Here is a 21,393-nt window from a genome sequence, read left to right on the forward strand (position 1 = left end):
TCCCACAAAGTGAATACTTGTATATACTGCCTTTTTTTTCTTTCTTGTCCTAGTCACACTTCACCAAGGTATCTAACCACTCTTACTGCTTAGCTCTTGTACTATCTCCTTGGCTTCTTTTTTGCTATTTTCTCCAAAAATGTTTACAATGTGGACTTCTGAATGGCAAAACTTAATGTTTTTATTAAGGCTCTCACATTTGAATAACTTAAATAGATGTAAAACTTTAGGTCCAATGCTTTAGAAGTTTTTCTTACAGCCAGTTTTGTTCTTGAAAAGCCTGAGGTCAATCTGATTCTTGTTCTTTATACAAGAAAAAAAAAAAATTATGAGAAAACTTTTTAGATTTTTCTCATTATCTGTAATACTCTTAAATTTCAGTATGTGTCTAGACGTGGGTACTTTCCTCTTCTTTGATACTTTATGGCCCTTTCAATCTTCAATTTTTTTCTTATCCTGGACCCCTTTTGTTACTTGAATGTTGGCCCATCAACTTCTGTCCTTCATCTGACTTAAATCTGTATCCATGTTTGCTTTTTTCTTCTTCTTCCTTTTTTGTTGTTTTGTTTTGCTTCTTTCTGGGAGAGTCAATTTTCCAACTCACTAATTTATTCTTCAGCTGTATTCATTCTTTTTTTTTATTCCATTTATGTTATTTTAAATACTATGGTTTTTATGTTTCTACTTGGGTTATTATTTCTTATTCTTGTATCACATTGCTAGTCTTCCCTTTATTTCTTTTAATGTTTATGGGCTTAATTTTAGAGCCTAATTGTCTTATGTAATGGGAGTTTTATTTTGAACCAGTGGCACCTCTTAACCACTTTACTTTGGCCTATGAACTCACTTACCTAGTAGTGTGGGTTCTTCTGAGTGATAGTATGCTCTGGGGAAAGACTGAGGGCCAGCCCTCTGGGCTATGTTGGGGGTTCAAAGAGAGGAAGGAAGAGAAACCCCTACACTAGAAACCCCTAGTGGATAGTCCCATCACTACAAAAACCACTGTAAATTATTTCAGTTTGTTATCTACCAAGTAACCCTTCAGATCAGAGCTCCCTCTCAGACACCATGGGAGAAAAGGCAATTTTCTAAGGCACTTCCTAGAGTCTAGGGCCGACAGTGCAACCCACCAGTCCTGAGTCTGGAGGGGGAGGAGTGAACAAATAATGCACAAGCTAGTCAATCCTTACCTGTCTTCCCCAAATCTTCACCCAAAAGGGCTTTTTGCTGCCAGATTTTATCTGTGAAGACACCTGCAGGAGAGGTCTGGTTCACTGTACTAGTACCTGCTGTGAGAAAGCAGGCAAAGGCAACTGGTTTTCTCTAATGAATCTACTCACAGACATTCAGCCAGCCACACCCCCACCAAGAACCACTTCGAAACAGCTCCCATGTCTCCTGGGAGTTCTTTTTTTTTCTCTTTTAATCATTATCTAAACATACTAAAAGAAACATTCTAATCAAAATATAACAGAATTTACATGGCTTTATTTATACATTACTGGTATTGAAAGCAAACTTTATACAAAGTTTTATACACGTAAAAAAAAAAACCCCTTGGCTAGGCAAAGCCATGTATGTGTGTACACACACAAACACATACACACACACAAAGTATTTTACATCATCGTAATTATACATATTTACATATACACTATTTAAATTATTTTACAATTTATCAAAATGAGAGGCAATTAGAAAAGCAAATAAAAATGGATGAAAACAAACAAAATAATTGTTTAAAATACTACAAAATTATTTTGAAAAATCTAGAAAAGAAAGCCGTTTCTCTGAAATATCAAAACTAAAGTTTCAATGCCATTTCGTTGTTGCTTTTATCTTAATAACAAGTTCTGTTTAAAAATAAATATCTTGACCAGTAACAAGTGAGCAAATCAGACTGATGACTGGAACAAGCTAAACATGCTGACTTGAGATTCAAGAGTCAGCGAGTAATAGTAAATGTAGACTTTTATCTAGTAATCAAATACGCCATAAAACTGCCCTCTACTTCCCCATTTAAAACATGAGGAATTCTAAGCTTCTGTGTAGTATGCAGTATCAACTAAGACTCCAAGGAGTTCAGCAATTTATCTGTAATGTAAGAAAATGCTGACATTATGGTTCTATTTTTCTGATAGGACCCTTTTATAAGGTGTTATTCTTTAAATGTGTTCACTCAGATATCAGCATTAAGAACTAGCTTTTTACAGAATTAATTTGGTAACTTTATTGCTATATTCTGATTTTGACAAGAATTTAATGAGACCATAGTACTTAGGATGAAAAAAAAAATAGTTGAGACAGCTAGAAATAAAATAACCTACAGTTTTTGCTATCATGCAAGCAAATAAAATTTCAAATATCAAAGCCATTAAGATTTTAGATTTGTATTGGAACTAAGAAGCATAACTTCCAGGAACAAGTTAATTCTTTCATGAATGTATATTATCTCCACGAGAGAATGGAAGTCACATTTTAAGAGAATATTCAGGTAAAATAAAACCTCAGCTGAAGTTCTTAAAGGCAGTGAAAATTTTAAAGCACAGTGAATCTGAAAAAGAATCAGGCCATTTTGGAAAGTTCTTAATAAGTTTTTTCCATTTAAATACTCCATTACTCAATCTTACATTCCGAATTATGTAAATAGGATTTTAACATCACAGTAAACTGCTAAATATCTTCTTAAAATCTAATTAGCAAATAAATTGCTTAAAGAGGATACTGAAATTAACAGATTATCTATCTCAAGATAGTACTTTACACTGGGTCCAGAAATAGATTTAAAACAAAAATATTCAGGACGCTTCACATTAAGACCTATGTCCAAATACAGTTTCTATTCAGATTTAATTTGAACTGAATTTGAAATTTGGTGTTTTGTAGTCAAATAATTATGATTACAAATAAATTGAAAAATAGCAATAGGTTACATATCTTTAAAATTTTCCTTATGTAAAGGTCCAAAATATCTAAGCAATTGTTTCAGGTCTTACAGAAAAAAACCCTGCTGATAATTATTGCCTAAATAAACCTGTATAGAAATGGCTTAAATAAACTGAGGAAACATGTCTGTGAACATTATTAATTTAAATTAACATAGTAAATCATGTCATCTATTCAGATGACAGTGGATTTCATGTTTATGAATGATGTATGTTCTATATTCCAAAAGTATTTAGTACTAATTAAAATTTGAAAAATATTAAATTACAAAAACAACAGATTTCATTAACAGTGAAGTATGTGCTATTGAAAAATGTTTTATTTTCTTCATCTATAAAAGATTTTTTATTAACCAACAAATGCATTTCCTCTCCACCTTACACTCATCAGCCATCAGAAGGTTGAAAAAAAATGTCATATAGTATGTCAATTACACTTAAGAGAGAGTTGAGAGATGCCATGCTGATCTGAACTGCAGCAGGCTTCACTCTGAGCAGGTCCCTATGGATGAGGTGACCTTAGAATCCTGCATGGGCAATCATCCTCCAACCTGTAACTGAAGCAGGGACTCAACTGGATGTTTCTCACCCACTACTCGTATCTTCAGTGACTAACAGGCCCTTAACTGCACAGTAAGTAACAGTATCAAACATTTACTTTACTAGTCTCCTGTAGCAGAACCATTAACTACCTGCATTTTGACTTTTCAAAGAGCTTCATTAACTGCTGGAATCTTTCTGAGACCTGAAAAATGTTAAAGGAATGTTAATTACAGATATCTCAATAACAGGTTTTTTTATCTGTGATTAATATTTTCATAAAATATCTAGAGAAAGAAAAAATAGCCCTCAATAATAAAGAAATGAAGTAATGCTTGGAAAAATGAAGTGCCTTCATACAAAAGGTGATTACAGGTTTAATTTTTAACATTAAACTTTCTTAAACAAGCAAACATCATTACAAGACAGCTTGAAATTAAATAGGTAAATGGTAAGACAATAGGGAAAAAGATTAGAATCATTCCAAACTTCTTCCATAATCACCAAGTTTTTATTTTATTTTTTTAAGTTTTAATTTCCTTAAGTAATCTCTATGCACAAAGTGAGGCTCAAACTCACAATCCTGAGATAGAGAGGCACATGCTTTACTGACTGAGCCAGCCAAATGCCCCTTAATAAGTTTTTAACAGTTGTATATGAAGAGCCATATTGTTAAAGAAGTTAGCTAATTAAAAAAAAAAAAAGTTAGCTAATAAATATCTACATATTTTAAGCATGACAAAAGTTAAATCTATTTATAGTAGCAACACTTGTAAAAACTACAAAGATGCAAAAATTGGGTAGTTACCTGATACGGATCTTTATTCAATTTGGCAGCCAAATAAGAAAATGTTTTCAGTGATGGCCCTCTTTTTTGACACTCCAATAAGATTTCCCGGTCATCATTTCTGAAGAGAGAATAATGGTATTTGTTTAGCCTTTGCATATTAGAGCCGAAAAGTAACAAAAACTCCACTGCCTTAATATCTACAATAGAGGTGACATTTTTATTAAAAACCACAGAAAAAAAGAAAAAATGTATATACCAAAATATGGACAATGAGGATCTCTGAGAAGTATTATGGATGATGTCTGAGCTCACAGGTATTTCCCAAAATTTTCTAAAACAAAATTATTATTCTAATGCCAAAATTAAAGATTTTTTCCAAAGTTCTCTCTTTAATTGTTTGGGCCCAAACATGGTCACAGTCTTAATAAGCAGCAGCACCAACAGTAAAATGGAATCCAGATCTTCTCATTCCCAGACCTGTTTTTCCACATGGTCTGAACCAGAGTGTGTTGTTATACTCTCTGAGATCCTATTCTGCCATCTGTAAATTACCTAGAAGGAAGGCACGGAAGACTGTGGTATTAAACAAAACTGGTCACCAGGAAGTTGCTTGCTACAGAACTCCCTCAGACCTTTGAGCACTTCTGGGGCCCGAGGTTAAGAGCAAAAGCAAAGAGACAGTTTCTGGAGATTTGAGCTAAGTTCAGGGTGACAAGGGAGAGAAGACGTGGGGCTCTCAATAGATTAGGGAGCCAGGCTCTCCACGTGTTCCCAACACCAGCTGTTACCCAACGTGCATGCCCCCAGACTGCACTTTAGAGACTGGTGGTGTTCTGTGGCAGCTAGTGTTTTTGGTTAAAATAAACAAATCTCTCACTTAAAAGATAAAATACAATAAAATTAAGTAGAATAGAATAAAATAAAATAATAAAACCGGTCACCAATTTCAATATGATTGAGTTTCCCTCATTATGCACACTAGATAAGTCTGGGGAGCAATGAACGTCTAGTCCAATGGTTCACAACTTCAGTTACATTTGTGTCTGAAATGGGGTCTTTAAATCTACATTTCTTAAAAGTTCACATAGGAATCCAAAGTGCAACCTATTAATGAAACTTTTTTCAAACTCCTAGTTTAGGGGAAAATACAAATTACAAAGCCTCACACTTTCTGCCCTGTCTTACACAACCTGTCCTTCTTCCTTTCTAAAATGTGGCTATTGGGGGAACGGGGGAGCGCCTGGGTGGCTCAATCAGCAAAGGATCTGCCTCTGGCTCAAGTCATGATCCCAGAGCCCTGGAATCAAGTCCCACAGCAGGCTTCTTGCTCAGCAGGGAGTCTGCTTCTCCCTCTGCCTGCAGCTCCCCTTGCATGTGCCTCCCCCTGCCGACAAATAAATAAAATCTTTAAAATAAATAAAATATTTTTAAAAATAAATAAATGAAATAAAAATAAAATTGGTTATGGGCACCTGGGTGCCTCAGTTGGTTAAGCATCAGCCTTCAGCTCAGGTCATGATTGAGCCCTACATCAGACTCCATCCTTAGCATGAGAGCCTGCTTCTCCCTCTTCCTCGGCTGCTCTCCCTGTTCGTGCTCTATCAAATAAATACATAAAATCTTTCTAAAAATAAAAATAAATAAAATGTGGTTATGCTAGGGCACCTGGGTGGTTCAGTGTTTTGAGCATCACACTCAATTTCGGCTCCGGTCAGTCTTGGGGTTGTGGGATCGAGCCTGACATCAGGCTCTGCACTCAGCATGAAGGCTGCTGTCTCCCTCTGCCTCTGCTTGTCCCCATGCTCACACTCTCTTTCAAATAAAAAAAAATAGGTAGGGGCGCCTGGGTGGCTCAGAGGGTTGAAGCCTCTGCCTTCGGCTCAGGTCATGATCCCAGGGTCCTGGGATCGAGCCCCTGCATTGGGCTCTCTGCTCAGCGGGGAGCCTGCTTCCCTTCCTCTCTCTCTGCCTGCCTCTCTGTCTACTTGTGATCTCTGCCTGTTAAATAAATAAAATATCTTTAAAAAAAAATAGGTAAAATCTTTAAAAAAAAAATGTGGTTATACCAGTTCCTTACAAATCAAAGAATTTTTAGTTAAAAAAATGATGTCACAAAAACAAAAAAACAGGAGCAGCTGGGTGGCTCAGTAAGTTACGTGACCAACTTAGCTCAGGTCTTGATCTCACAGTCGTGAGTTGGAGCCCCACACTGAGCTCCACACTGAGAAAAAAAAAAAAAAAAGGTGAAAACTTATATCCATGGTGCTAATGCACAAACCTGGTTAAGAGCCTCTGCTCTAGATCATTCCATACTCCAGCTGAACTGTACTCTAGAATGCATCTTCTACCATCTTTGGCCATTTTTGAAGTATGTCATTACCTGCCTTATTTTAGGATGGGATGACTAAACTATGATGACACGACAGAACAGATGACTGGCCTGCAAACATTTCCTGGTGACTTGAGTCTCAAGAGTCTTACCTTGTCCATAAAACTATAATTTCTCCCTTCTTTTTAATAACATTCTTTGCAGAAAGGCTTTTAGGAGATGTGGCAGATGCTGCTGATAGATCCTTAATCCCTGGGCTTGACGATGACGGCTCTTTGCTCACTGCAGGGTCTTTTTTCTTACTGGCTTTCTTTCGGTGAGCTTCACCATTCTCACCAGAATCTTGGGTAATTTTCTTGGTCTTTTCCCTACTGCTTAAGTCTGTTTCCTTCCTCTGTTTTTTATTAGAATGGTTTAGATCAGAAAGGTTTTTTCTCTTTTTAGGAGCATTATCCAAAGCTCCAGGCAATACTGAATCATCAGAATTTGATGCCGGCTCTGACTTTAAATCATCCTTTTTTACTTCGTGTGAACTGGGAGGTTCTGAGGTCAAATCAATATAGGTTTCCTCAACAATGCATTCCAAAGGCCTGTCGGCCACTTGCACCTTTTCTTCCTTACAGTTATCTTCATCTACGCATATCACCTGACACTCAAAGTGTTCAACAGCTAAGGCAGGACAGTTCCCTTCGTTTTTACTCTCACTTGAAACATCTTGTGTCAAATCAATAAAAGCATCTACGGTATCAGGCTGCATTTCACCTAGTATTTGAGCACTCTGATCCAAACTGCCTTCAGAGCATCCCAACTGATCAATATTTAAAACTGTTACTTCTATGAATTCCCCCAAGTTTTTGGTCTCAGGGACTGAGTCTTTCGTGAGGTCTATATAGGTGTTTGGAAGATGATCCTCGACAGAATGTGAAATTTCCTCCATTGGAGGCAATTCTTCAATGCTTTCAGGTACTTTTGGTTCCCACACTTGGTGCAACTTAAAGCATTCATCAGTCACTTCATTACTATGGCCCACTTTACCTGAAGCATCTTTAAGAAATTCATATATATCGGGAACCTGTGTTTCTATCATACAGTCCTGTTCTTCATGGGCTGATTTACTGCTATCAACATTGTTGTCAGAATTTAGTTCCTCCGCAGATTTAAAAACTCCATTCTGACATGAAACATAGTCTTTCTCTGCTGCTTTATCAGCGTCCTTTTCCACTCCAGGCAAAGATGCCAATGACTCATCAGCCACCGCATTCTGTTTAAGACTAGGGGAGGTAGATGGTGCTGCCCGCCGTATTTTCACAATGAAATGATCATTGGACTTTTCCATGATGACAGCATGCATGGGTAGGTTGGGGTGGTACTGAAAGCCTGGAGCAACAGACCGACTTGTCCATGATGAAGAACAACTTGATTTGCTGCTTGAATTATCAGACTCCAGAGCTAAATGAATATCTTGTTCAGATGCATCCTCTTCCTCAAGTAAGGCATCCTCACTAAAATGGGCACTAATAACTTCTTCAGGAGTTGAACTGGACAAAACTTCAGGCTTTAGGAAACTGAGATGACCGTCTGACTTCAGAGGTGATGGCACTGTTAAAGAGACCGCTAGATCTTCCAGAAGTATGGAGGAAATGCAGGGTTTGCTCTTTTCTGAACTACACACATTATCTTTACTCAAAGCTATATTAGTGGACACGTCAAACATGCAACTTTCATCCAACACATCAGGATGAACTGGCAACGAAAGCCCTGAAGACAGAGAAGGGCCTTTCTCAGATGATAATAATGACCAATTATCATCACTAATCATTTTAGGACATGGTGAAACCACCCCTGAAACTAGCTCATCGGTTGTACAAGCTGGTATAGATTCACACTTAAGACTCTCCAGCAGCTGTTTTTCTGGGGTCTTTAACTCCCACTCACTTTTTTCATTACAATTAACGCTGTTATCTAAAAGGTCAGAACCCTGTAACAAACTTTTAAATATTTCACCCATCTGGGCATCACTCACTAAATTAAAAGTAAGGCTAGAGGCTTGCTGTTCAGTGAGAATTTCAAAACTGCGCTCTGGCTTCAAAGCTGCATGCTGGGATGTCTGCGTGTCTTCAATGGTGTTGCCTTCGGTTTTTTCTGGCTTTGGGGTGCCGGGACGGTTTGGTTCCAAGGAGTGTTCTTCAGATTGAGAGTTCTTAATATTATCGAAGGAAGTGTTACAACTTTTTTTAATGTCACGCTTTGCTGTGTTAATATTGAAATTATTTTGGTCTTGATGTTTTTCCTCAGACTTTTTACATCCTGGTAAAGACTTACAATTAGCAGAATCTTCTGATTTGGGGGATTTCTCTTTCAGCATTTCCTTGCTGGAGCAGTCCACGTTTCCCTTCTGACCATTTGAATACTGGGCTTTCTCTTTATTTATCTTCTCACGTTTTCCTTCATCACTGTCACTGCCAAAGTTTATGGAATCACAAAACTTTACTAAGATTTTCTTAAGCTTTGCGAACAAATAATCCAGCTGTTCATCTACAAATTTCCACAGTTTTTTTTTCATATCTGGTAGCTGCTGTTCAAATAAACGGTCCACAATGCCATTCTTCTTAACTTGCTTAAGCTTGGATTCTATAACATCACAGAGATTATTCTGTAAAGTAGCCATGGACTTTGAGATTTTAGATAAGTCAAGGTGTTTAATTAGTGATGTAAAACTCAAAGTCGCTGACTCAATAATTCTATGGAATTGCATCAATGAAAATTTTACCTTAAATTTCATATAATTTTTCCTTACATGTTTCCTTATCATTCGTAACATGTGCATAATCTCCCGTACAGAAGAGGGTGCAGCAATAATCGGAACTATTTTTTCCAGGCTGGAAGTACTCATTGTCTTGTCTTTCTTCTCTGTTTTTGAAGATCTGCTAGATTCACTTCGTCTTTTATTCCATTTGCTTTTGGTCTGATGGATTTTTATAGAAGATGTTTTTCTAGTCTCTTTACCCAAATGCAGAGTACTTTTCCTACTTCCTGGGCTAGTTTTTGTGTTCTGCACTTCAGCAGAAGTTCTAGGTGTGACACTTTTTTCAAAACTTTTTTGTGGCTTAGATTTTTCATTGTCACTTATAATTTCTCCTTCTTCTAATTCATCTAAAGATGAGTTCTTATGAGAGTCTGTATCTGCAAATTTGTCAGACTTGCAAATTGGCTTTTGATTCTCCTTATTGAGATCAGACTTGCTCTTGGAGGTAGACTGAGCTGAATTTGGTGGAAATATATCTGTGGAAGAGAAATATATATTACAGTCACATGACTATAGTCTTCAGTCATTTGAGATTTCCATACTAAATATAATAAAAACTTATAAACTGCAGCAATTCATTTTTTTTATAAGTAGGCTTCATACTTAGTGTGGAACCCAGGGTGGGGCTTGAACTCATAACCCTGAGATCAAGACCTGAGCTGAGATTAAGAGTCAGATGCTTAATTGACTGAGCTACATAGGTACCCCCAATTCATATTTTAATAGCTTTTTTATAGTAGAATGTTAATGCCTAATAATTAATCATGTTGTATGTCTTTACTGGTCTTAATTCATGCTCAGTGATAATATAGTTTGGTCATCAGACTAACCATCAACCAACTCACGGTATCTTTGGGTATCTTCATGTTAGCAGCACCACCTACTCGATACCATTTGATGATGGCTTTTGAACAAAACTCTGAAAGCAAGCAGAGTATTTGAAACAATCTGCCCTAATACTCTTTTTTGTAAAAAGAACAAAATTTAGATAAAAGGCTCAATGTACATTTCAAATCAATGACAGAGGTCTGAATAATATTTTAGTTATGTTACCAAAAAAAAAAAAAAAAAAAAAAAAGAGCACTGGGACAGCTGGGTGGCTCAGTCACCCTTAAATGTCTGCCTTCAGCTCAAGTCATGATCCCGGGGTTCTGGGATCCAGTCCAGCATCAGGCTCCTTGCTCAGAGAGAAGCCTGCTTCTCCCCCTTCCTCTGGCTACTACTGCCCCTACTTGTGCTCAGTCTCTCTCTCTTTCTCTCTCTCTGTCAAATAAATAAAATCTTAAAAAAAGAAAAGACACAAATTCTTCTTGCTTATGTATTTTGCATTCTCACATAAAGTTATAGAACATAATATAAACTATTACCTTTATGACTGTTATTACATAACGGAACTTGAGATGGGCTTTCCAATCTAAGAACTTTTGCTACAGGTCTCACTGGACTATTCAGAGGACTGATGGCTTCTGGAATAGGCCTCAGGTGATTAAAGTCAATGCTTAGAACTGAATTCTCATCATCGTTATATATTGAGTTTGTTTCACCGATTTCCATTTTGTTGTCCATTAATTCAGTCTGCTGAAGTGAAGATTCTAGTGTCTCTTTAAGTGAGGAAGGCTCCAAACAACAAGACTTATTTTCAACCAGTGGTGTATCTACAAGAGAAGGCTCAAATTTGCGGTTACCATCTTCTGAAAGGGCTATTGGCAAAATGCCAGTTTCTTCAACTGAAGGCTGCAAAATGCTGTCACTGGATTCAGCTACTTCTATTGAAAAAGCCTCTTTCATTCCTATACCTCCAGAAACACAAGAATTCACATCATCATTTTTTTTGGTATCCAATTCTAAGCCAAAGTTTTGAGAAACATTTGTTTGTAATATGTCCACTACTACAGGAACTGCTGCCTTTGTATCATTAATGGTTTGTTCCTTTTCTGCTGGTGATGGAAACATGGATTCTGTTTGTTTTATTTCCACGGGTGCTGAGAAAGAAGTCTCTGTATGACAAATGGGCACATCACAATCCACAGTATTCTCATCAGATTTAACTAACAAACTGCTTTCTTCTTCTATTTTCCTTTCTGGATTACTGGTCCTGACTTCAGATACAGCTGCAAGAGCATCCTTTGGTTCCGACACCTTGGATTCCGTTTCCTCTGTGGTATGTTCATTGACCAAGGAAACACATGTCACTGTTGTAGCATGCACCAAGCACTCCAAATCACATATTCCACTGGATTTGGGGATACTGGTTATCTTATGGTGGTTATCCTGAGAAACAGGCTGCTTTTTAGCAGGAGAAAGAGTTAAGTTCAATTTTTCCATAAAACTCAATTTTAAGTCTTTTGTTTCATTTGGACCAATGTCAGCTTTAATTACAAGCTCTTTATTATCTGTTCCTTGAGAAACATCAGTGTTAGAGACTTCACCTTTATCACTTTTTGGCTCATTTTGTCTCTTTAAATCAGTAGTGGTTTTCTTAATTTCTTTGTTAGTCTTCTGCAAATGTTCTGTAGGTGTTCTTTTTTCACTTCTTATATGCCTACTTTCTTCTTTGCTTTCTCGTTCTCTTTTCCTCTTATCTTCAGTTCTATGCCGTTCTGCTTTTAAAGGTGTGTTTTCCCATTGGTGCACAACATCAACTTCCTTGGAGTCAATGTGTTTATGAGCTCTACTGGATGAAAGAAAGGATGGACATCTTCCTTCTTGAAAACTATGATTACTTACACCTCTATCTCTTTTACAATCTTCCCTTCCTCTTCTCTCTTCTAGATGGTATTTACTTGAATTATGAGAAGATTTTATTTCACTCTTGGAATGAGGAAGTAATGCTCGTTCAGATCTTCTCCAGTGATCCTGGTCTTTTACTACAGATTTAGATTTTTGATCAGCTTTTCTTTCTTCTTTGTCTTGTGATTTAAGTTCTTTTCTATTTGTATTTTGTGATCTTTCACTTTGTCTTTCTAGTTTTTTGTCACTTTGAGAGTCCATTCGAGTGTATGACCTTTCTCTAAAGGTCTCTTTCTCCCAAGAAGAGCTAATTCGTTCATTTTTATAATCCAAATCTGTGTTACTTTTGAACTTTGAATTTTTGCTTTCAGCCTTTGGTTCACCTTTACCATATTTCTCAGGACGTCCTTGTAGCCTTTGACTAGTCTCTATGTTCCTCGGTTCACCATCACCACAACTAGTATTTAAGTCTTTCCATATTCTATCAGTTCCTCTGCTATATTGGCTATGTCTAATATCTTTTCTCCCTCTTCTATTATCTTCACTTGAAATACCCTCACCGACCTGATAATGGGAACGTGACCAAATGCCATTGGTGCAGTGTTTTTCGATAGATGGAGGCAAATACAAAGTGCTCTTTTTTTCACAATATGATTTTCCTTCCTTTTCGGGATTTGGCAGTGAAGTGCTATGATGTCCATCTTTAGAAACATCACTTTTCACTTTGAGATCAGTCTTTGAACAATCATCCAAATGGGGAGATCTGGATTTAAGATCTTTTGTTTTAACTATATCTGCTATCCTTGCAGTTTTGTGATTATTTCGAAAATGTGAGAATTCGGACAATCTATTAAGAAATAAAAATTGACAACAAAAACCAAAGTTAATTTCTTGTTAATAATTCAGATTTTAATTACATGCAAAAACACTTTAAAAGTCAGGCCCCACATACTGGCAAAATTAATTTTATTTCATATAAAGACGTGAGTGACGCTTACCAGCTTCCAACTAAATGGGCCCATTTTTAAAATAAGGAAACTCCCTTTTAGTTGTTTTGCTCAAACTCTGAAGGACCTCTCCATTCTATCCCAGCACTTAATCAATGTCTTCCAGACTTCCCTCACCACAGCAGACCACTCCCAAACTAACCAGAGATTCATTTCTTTTAGAACAAGTGACATTATTTTCTTGTCCTCGCTCACTCTAAAGCAACTAAAACAGAAGGAAAAGTAAAACAATGCCAGACAACACAGATAATCATAGAGTTCAATGGAGCTCTCTACCCCAGTTTTCTATTTCACATACAATTCCACAGTAAACCAAAGCATCAATACCCATCTTAAAGTGGCACATACTACGCAAAAATAAAGAGAATTCTCTCTTAGGGGAATAGCATGTACTTATTGTTTAACAACAACAACAACAACAAAAGCCTAAGTCTTAAGGTTTTATAGTAGAGTTCCAGAAAACTGGCAGTTTTCCTAATAATAAAATGTAAATAGCTCATTTTGGTTCCTTGTAATACTTTAAGTCATCTTCCTAAACTTCTATAACTTCCCTGAATCTCCATAAATGTATTCCTAATCAGTACTAAATGTATAGAGAACACCAAAGCTTAAAAGACTCAGGAATAAGGGGAGATTTTTATAAAACAAAAGAGGACATGGGTGACATACAACCTAAAACAGTATGTACATTTTATATGGATTTTGTTATGGGCTAAATTGTGCCGCCACCTCCCCCCCCCAAATTCTTATGCTGAAGTCCTAACTTTCAGTATCTCGGTGCACCTTGATTTGAGGACAGGGTCTTTATAAAGGCAGTCAAGTTAAAGAGAGGCCACTAGGGTGGGCCTAATCCACTATAACTAATATTCCTATAGAAAAGGGAAATTTGGGGACGCCTGAGTGGCTCAATTCGTTAAGCGGCTGCCTTCGGCTCAGGTCATGATCCCAGCGTCCTGGGATCGAGTCCCACATCGGGCTCCTTGCTCGGCGGGGGGCCTGCTTCTCCCTCTGCCTCTGCCTGCCATTCTGTCTGCCTGTGCTTGCTCTCTCTCCCTCTCTCTCTGACAAATAAATAAAGAAATAAAATCTTTAAAAAAAAAAAAGGGAAATTTGGACACAGACCTATGTGGAAAATAAAAGCAACAGAAGAGACACAGGAAGAAAGCAACCATTTACAAGCCAAGGAAAGAGGCCTGGAACAGATCCTTCTACACATAGCCCCCAAAAGGAATCAATCCTGCTAACACCTTGATCTTGGATTTCTAGCTTCCAGGACTATGAAACAATAAATTTAAACAACAATATTTATTAAGCTACCCAGTTTGTGGTCATTTGTTAAAGCAGCCTTAGGACACTAATAAATATCTTAGCTCAAAAAACAATTAGAAGATACCTTCCACTTGGGAAAGATGAACATAAAAAACACTAACCATAAAAGAAAAACATCTGACAAACTAAACATCACTAAAATTAAAAACTTCTGGGCAACCCTCTTGGGTCCCCTCCCTCCTCAAGAGCTTTGTATTATCACTTTATTAACACTCAATAAACCTTGCTTTGCTGCCCCCGCCAAAATAAAATAAAATAAAAATTAATTAATTAAATTTAAAACTTCTATTCCTCATAAGACACAATAAAGAGTGATAGACAAATCACAGAATGGCAGATGTTCACAATAAATTTATCCAACAAAGAACTCATATTTGACAAAGGACATATGTGTTATGTATGTCATACTTATTAAACCTATAAACTATTAAACTATAAGCTCCTAAAAGATAGTTCTAGCCCACAGAGCTCATAATACATATTAGTATAGCTCCTTACTAGATAAAAGTTATGAAAAGTTTTATTTTAAGAGGTACCTAGGTAGCTCAGTCAGAAGTACAACTCTTGATCTCATGGTCATGAGTTTGAGCCCTAGGCTGGGTATACAGGTTACTTAAATAAATAAGCTTTTTAAAGAAAAGTTTTCTTTTAAAATAAACCTTCACATAATATAATTTCCAGAATGCATACTCTTAAACTTTTACCTTATGTTATTTTTAATTTTTCTATTAAACGTAACGTTTCAACCAAATGATAAACACTTACCATTAGAATACCAAATATAGATCACAATTATAAAGTGAAAATATCGGCAGAATATTTATTAGATAATATACAACCACATCAATTAATCTAATGACATTATTCATATTCATATTTCATTTATTCACCCAGTGTCTCTTTCCACCCTGTTCAAACATGACACCCCACCCATAAAAGATCCAAAAATGTATAAAATTTCCCCAATATTTCAGGAAGCAATCTTACACCAGTTGCACTGATGGGATTTAGGTTAGTAAACACACAGCCATCTTCATTTTCAAGTGGCCTGAAGTCCTTTATGATGCCATACAGTCCACACATAAGATTATTTTCTCTCACTCGTCAATTATTTATTGACTGTCTGCTATGTGCTAGGCTCTGAGCCAGGCTCTTGATAAAATGGTGAAGATACACAGACATAGTCCCTGCTCCATGAAGCTTACAGTTCAGTGAAAAGACAGATACTAAAAGAAAGTTCTGGCCCACAGGGCTTTTAAGAGAAATAACTTGTAGATAAGAAGATACTAGGGGCACCTGGGTGGCTCCATGGGTTAAAGCCTCTGCTTTCAGCTCAGGTCGTGATCCCAGAATCCTGGGAGCGAGACCCACATGGGGGGGGGGGGGGGGAGTCTCTCTGCTCAGCAGGGAGCCTGCTTCCCTTCCCCTCTCTCTGCCTGCCTCTCTGCCTACTTGTGATCTCTGTCAATAAATAAATAAAATCTTTAAAAAAAAAAAAAAAGAAGAAGAAGAAACTAAACAAGTAATTCTATTACTGATTTTAAAAACTCCAAGTATACATGAAGCCACAAAAGAGAAATCTGACCTATTCAGGAATAACAGACTAATAATACCCCTGCAAAAATGAGTTGGTTTTTAGCAGGTGGAGAGGACACTTCCGGGCAGTGGAAACAGTCTATGCAAAAGCAGAGCTCACAGTACATCCAAGGAATCAAAAGAATGCCAGAGACATACCAGAGCTGTTACACCTAGGACAAAGGTAAATGCTGAAGGCAAGGCCTGAAAAATAGTTTAGGACCATATTGTGAAGAGTGAGGTAATTCTATGATAGTGAAGTGTCCAGACTTGTCATTTTAAAAAGTATCTTATCTGGGGGCACCTGAGTAGCTTAGTAGGTTAAGCATCCGACTCTTAATTTCAGCTCAGGTCATCATCTCAGGGTTGTGAGACTAGACCCCATGTAAGGCTCCGCACTCGGCAGGGAGCCTACTTAAGATTCTCTTCCTTCCTCTTCCTCCACCTTTCCCCTTCCATCCTCTCTCCCTCTCTAAAAAAACAAAACAAAACAAAATAATAAAATTAATCATAAAAAATAAAAAAAGTGTCCTATCTGCAGCTTTAATACTGATAAAAGACAAACCAAAGGCCCAAAAGAGCAAGAACGGATGCAGAGATACCCGCACAAAGACGACTGATAAGAGTTGACAGGTAGCAGTGATGGTAGATATGATGAGAAATAATAATTAGAGATTATAAAGACATAAAAATCAGCAGGACATAATAATGAATTTAGATGTGAGAGATGATTAGAGAGGTAAGTGTCAATGACTTCTAGGCACGGTGACTATGTGGCCCAGTTTGCCAAGCAATCTCACTGCAGTTATGAATAGCACTCACTTCTACTCTCAGAAGGATCCTGGTGTGGGAAATAAATTGTCATTCTACCTCTAGATCTCTGGCCTGCACCAGCTGAATAAATGATGGGGAATCCACTGAGGTGGGAAACATGGAAGAGGTTTGATCATAAATTCCATTTTGGATGAGGTAATTCTGAAAATTCTGTATAGATGTGAAGTAGTTATCTGCATATAAATGGAGCTGACCTCGTATGAGTGAGATTACCTTATATAAAAATACTGATGGAGAAAGATAAAAACACAGGTTTGAGCTTTGCAGAATTCCAACCTCATGAAGTATGAGAGAATAAACCCCAAGTTAGGAAGAAAACTAAGAATCATGAAAGTCAAAGCAAGAGACTATTTCAAAGAAAGAAAGTCAAGTGTGTCAATGTGAGGGCAAATTAAAATCCAAAGTCAAAACTGTTTGATGGACTTAATGGCAGTCACCATTAGCCAAAATGACAGCTGTTTTGGTCTACCAATGGAAGCAGAATCAGTGTGAAAAGGAGTCAAAGGTGAGTAGAAACAGAAAATGAAGACAGAAAGTTTAGATAACTGCTCTGGAGGTCTGGCTGTGCAAAGAAAGGAGAGAGGTAAGAAGTTCCCTGGAGAATACTGACCAACCAAAATTTTAAAGAGAGAGGAAACATTGGTCACTTAGAGTAAAACCTTAAATACTTAATGCATGATTTTCCTATCTTTCCACTCAAAAGTTTAACATAGTCCACATATCAACACCCAAGTGATTTATACACAGATTCACACCCTTCAATTGTACCTTTGGTGAAGATTATTTATTTCTTCATCTTTGCGATTTATTTCCACTCTAGCGGTTTTGATAAGTGCTGAAATATTCTTCTTAAGAGATTGGTTTTCATTTTTTAAGCTGAAATTCTAAACACCATAAAATACATTTAAAGTACATACAGAAATAAAGTATATGTCTACAGGATTATTAAACTTATATAATACAACTGATGATTACTGAATGTGCTAACTATATGCCAGGCATCACACTTTTTATCTTATGTAATTCTCAAAAAAGTCCGATGAGAAGCACTATTATGCTCATTATACAGCAGAGATTCAAAGATGAATGGCACCAGAGCAAGGCCAGTCCAACTGAAACTATTTAAAACAGGGTTCAGAATGAAAAGGCAATAAAAAGTTCAATAAAGGGATGTCTGGGTGGCTCAGTAGGTTGGGCATCTGCTTTTGGCTCAGGTCATGATTCCAGAGTCCTGGGATCAAGTCCCACGATAGGCTCCCTGCTCAGAGGGGAGCCTGCTTCTTCCTCTGCCTGCTACTCCCCCTGCCTGCTCGTGCTGTCTATCTCTGACTCATTCTGGCAAATAAATAAATAGAATCTTTAAAAAAAAAAAAAAAGAAGTTCAATAAAAAGGCAAGAAGAAAGTTCTGCCTGGGTAATTATCTTGAAAATTGAAAATAAAAATGATAGAATTTTATTATATTTAACAACTGTTAAGTTTAACTTAAGTTAACTTGTAACAGTTTAACTATTTAAGTTAAACTTGTTTAACTTAAGTTTAACTTGTAACAATGTACCAAAACCAGGATGAACAAAGAATGAATTTATTAGTACTAACTGGTTCTTTGGGGAAAAGGGAAACAAAGAGAAATTACTTTACCAAAAAAAAAAAAAAAAAAAACAAATAAATAAAAACCAGAACAAGACATGACATTCCTGTATGCTGTATCATGTTCACAAAAAAAGCCACTCTTGCAAAAATTGTGAAGGCATCACCATTTTCTCCCAATGGCCATTCTAAAGTTTGCTCCTCAAACCAATCTCTTTCAAACCACCTGATACCATCTCCATTCATTTTCCATTATTTAACTGTTAACTAGTCTAACAGACCTTTACATAAATGTCATTTAAAACATCAATCCATTTTCTTATATTAGTTTCCTTGACACAAGGAAATAATGCATGTTTTGCCAGATTTACTGTTTCATTTAACACTAAAAAAAGAGTTTGCTTATAAACTGCCAACACTTTAGCATCTTAATTTCTAACAAAATCAATTTAACACATTTTGACTTAAAATTAAAAAAAAAAAAAAAAAAAAAGGCCCTAGGGCCTCAGTAAAGTTTCTCTCTCATTGACTGGAGCAGTAAAAACAAAAACAAAAAGGCAAAAATATTCACTATAATCCTACCTGTGTCTGTATTTCCTTAAACTTTTTCATCAGCTCTTTCATTTGCAGCTGACATTTACCATATTCTACTTGCAACTGTAAGATAGAAAAAGATTAACTTAAGCATCATTCTAAATTATTTTCTTAGGTTAAGTGACATTTCAGAATATTTTAAAATTTAGAAAATCAACCCACTATGAAGGATAGACAAGGTCTAGTCTAACAGATATTTAGTAAAATTACTAGTTCTAAAAATTGTCCCAACCAAAAACTTATTTTGTTCAGTTTCACATTCAATCCAGACCTTAAAATTCAAGGGAAAAAGAAATTTGTCTGAATTAAGTCTTGGGACATTTTAAAACTTAGAACAAATCATGAAAAGATAAAATGTTTTATTATACTGATTGCCTGTTGAGGTTTTATATATTCATACACTTAATCAACCAAAATTATAACTAAATTTAGACAAGCATTCAGAAACGATTATTTTAAAAAGCAGATCTGAAGGCAGAGACTGACTTGAATATTCTTTTAGACTAAGAGCTACATCTTAAACACAGAATGTTTAATAGTAAGCTGATGCCTGAACTTCAGAAGCTACAAAAGGTAAAATAACTGTCCTTAATTCTGGCAAACCGTACATCATTATATGTTGCCTCCTTTGCAGTTCCTTCTTCGGTCAGGATTTCTTCATATAAATCCAAACAATTTCGGGATAGCACACATGATTTGGACGCAATGTCTAAAACAAACAAACAAAAAGCTCTTAAATTAAAATATGTACTTTCTGATTCAATCCTATCAAAATTGCAATGTCATTTTTCCACATAACTGGAAACAACAGTCCTAAAATTCATATGAAATCACAAAAGACAGCAAATACACAAAGCTATCTTGAAAAAGAAGACCAAAGCTGGAGGCATTATATCTAGTGATTTCAAACTCAAAGTAATCAAAACTGTATGCTACTGGCATAAAAACAGACACACAGATCAGGGAAAACAGAACAGAGAGTCCAGAAACATATATGTATCATCAGTTAATTTATGACAGAGAAGCCAACAATATACAATGGGGAATGGATAAGCTCTTTCAATAAATGGTGTTGGAAAACTGGACCCCAACTTACTCCACACACAAAAATCAACTCAAAATGGATTAAAGACTTAAATGTGAGACCCAATTTATTTCTCAGGAAAATAAATATAAGGGTAAGTTTTTAGACATCAGTCTTGGCAAAGATTTTCTGGATCTGACATTAAAGGCAAGGGAAATAAAAGCAAAAACAAACAAGCAGGACTACATCAAACTAAAAAGCTTTAGCACAGGAGAACCTGGGTGGCTCAGTGAATTCAGTTTTCAACTCCTGATTTTGGGTCAGGTCATGCTATCAGGGTCATGAGATCAAGCCCCACCTTAGGTTCCACAATAACTATAGAGCCTGCTTAAGAGTCTCTCTCTCCCTCTCCCAAGCTCATGCTCTCACTCTCTTCCCAAATTAATTGATTAATTAATAAAAATAAGCTTCAGCACAGCAAAGGAAACCATCAACAAAATGAAAAAGCAACTCAAAGAATGGGAGAAAATACTTGCAAAGTATATATCTGACAGGGGGTTAATATCCAAAACATATAAAGAGCTCATACCACTCAACAGCCAAAAAAAAAAAAAAGAGAGAGAGAGAGAAAAGAAAAGAAAAGAAAAAAGAATCTGATGGAAAAATGGGCAGAAAAACTGAATAGACATTTTTCCAAAGACATAAAAATGGCCAACAGGAACATGAAAAGGTGATCCACATGACTAATTACAGGGAAATGCAAATCAAAAAACCACAATGAGATATTGCCTTACACCTGTTTTTGTTTTTTTAAGATTTTATTTATTTATTTGAGAGGCAGAGATCACAAGTAAGCAGAGAGGCAGGCAGAGAGAGAGGAGGAAGCAGGCTCCCTGCTGAGCAGAGAGCCCGATGCGGGGCTCAATCCCAGGACTCTGGGATCATGAGTGAGCTGAAGGCAGAGGCTTTAACCCACTGAGCCACCCAGGCGCCCCGCCTTACACCTATTAAAATGTCTATCATCAAAAAGACAAGAGATAAAAATTATACATATAGCATAGGGAATATAGTCAATAATAATGTAAAACTTTGTATAGTGACAAATGGTAACTACACTTACCATGATGACCACTGCTTAAGGTACAGAACTGTCAAATCACTATGCTGTATACTTGAAACTATTATAATGCTGTATGTCAAATATACTTCAATAAAATAAATGAATAAATAAAAAGGACTTGCCGCAATTAGCAAGTAAACGTTTAGTAAAGGTTGCTGCTGGTTGTATCAGAAACCTCCCCT

At 36.5% G+C, this 21,393-nt stretch overlaps 2 protein-coding genes across 4 annotated transcripts in view; both read right to left on the bottom strand.

Annotated features, from left to right (window-relative positions):
* Positions 1 to 17,688, bottom strand: part of GJA10 (gap junction protein alpha 10) — a 35,500-nt gene extending 17,812 nt beyond the window's left edge. The window contains exons 1-3 of one of the 3 annotated variants that reach the window (XM_082730588.1): positions 17,654 to 17,688; positions 4,294 to 4,393; positions 3,638 to 3,690 (exon numbers count right to left, since the gene is read on the bottom strand). The gene's annotated coding sequence lies outside the window, so the exon portion shown is untranslated. Of the gene's footprint in view, positions 1 to 1,190; positions 1,259 to 3,637; positions 3,691 to 4,293; positions 4,394 to 17,653 lie in introns of those variants that run through there. The other 2 variants (XM_082730590.1, XM_082730591.1) reach the window with 2 other exon arrangements.
* Positions 1,469 to 21,393, bottom strand: part of CASP8AP2 (caspase 8 associated protein 2) — a 21,301-nt gene continuing 1,376 nt past the window's right edge. The window contains exons 2-8 of the mRNA XM_082730559.1: positions 19,676 to 19,832; positions 19,056 to 19,130; positions 17,654 to 17,769; positions 10,778 to 12,987; positions 6,757 to 9,886; positions 4,294 to 4,393; positions 1,469 to 3,690 (exon numbers count right to left, since the gene is read on the bottom strand). Of these exons, the coding sequence (XP_082586685.1) occupies positions 3,634 to 3,690; positions 4,294 to 4,393; positions 6,757 to 9,886; positions 10,778 to 12,987; positions 17,654 to 17,769; positions 19,056 to 19,097 (5,655 nt within the window). The 5' untranslated portion in view covers positions 19,098 to 19,130; positions 19,676 to 19,832 and the 3' untranslated portion in view covers positions 1,469 to 3,633. The remainder of the gene's footprint in view (positions 3,691 to 4,293; positions 4,394 to 6,756; positions 9,887 to 10,777; positions 12,988 to 17,653; positions 17,770 to 19,055; positions 19,131 to 19,675; positions 19,833 to 21,393) is intronic.

The sequence above is a fragment of the Mustela nivalis genome (genome assembly GCF_964662115.1).
Source record: "Mustela nivalis genome assembly, chromosome: 5".
Lineage (NCBI taxonomy): Eukaryota > Metazoa > Chordata > Mammalia > Carnivora > Mustelidae > Mustela > Mustela nivalis.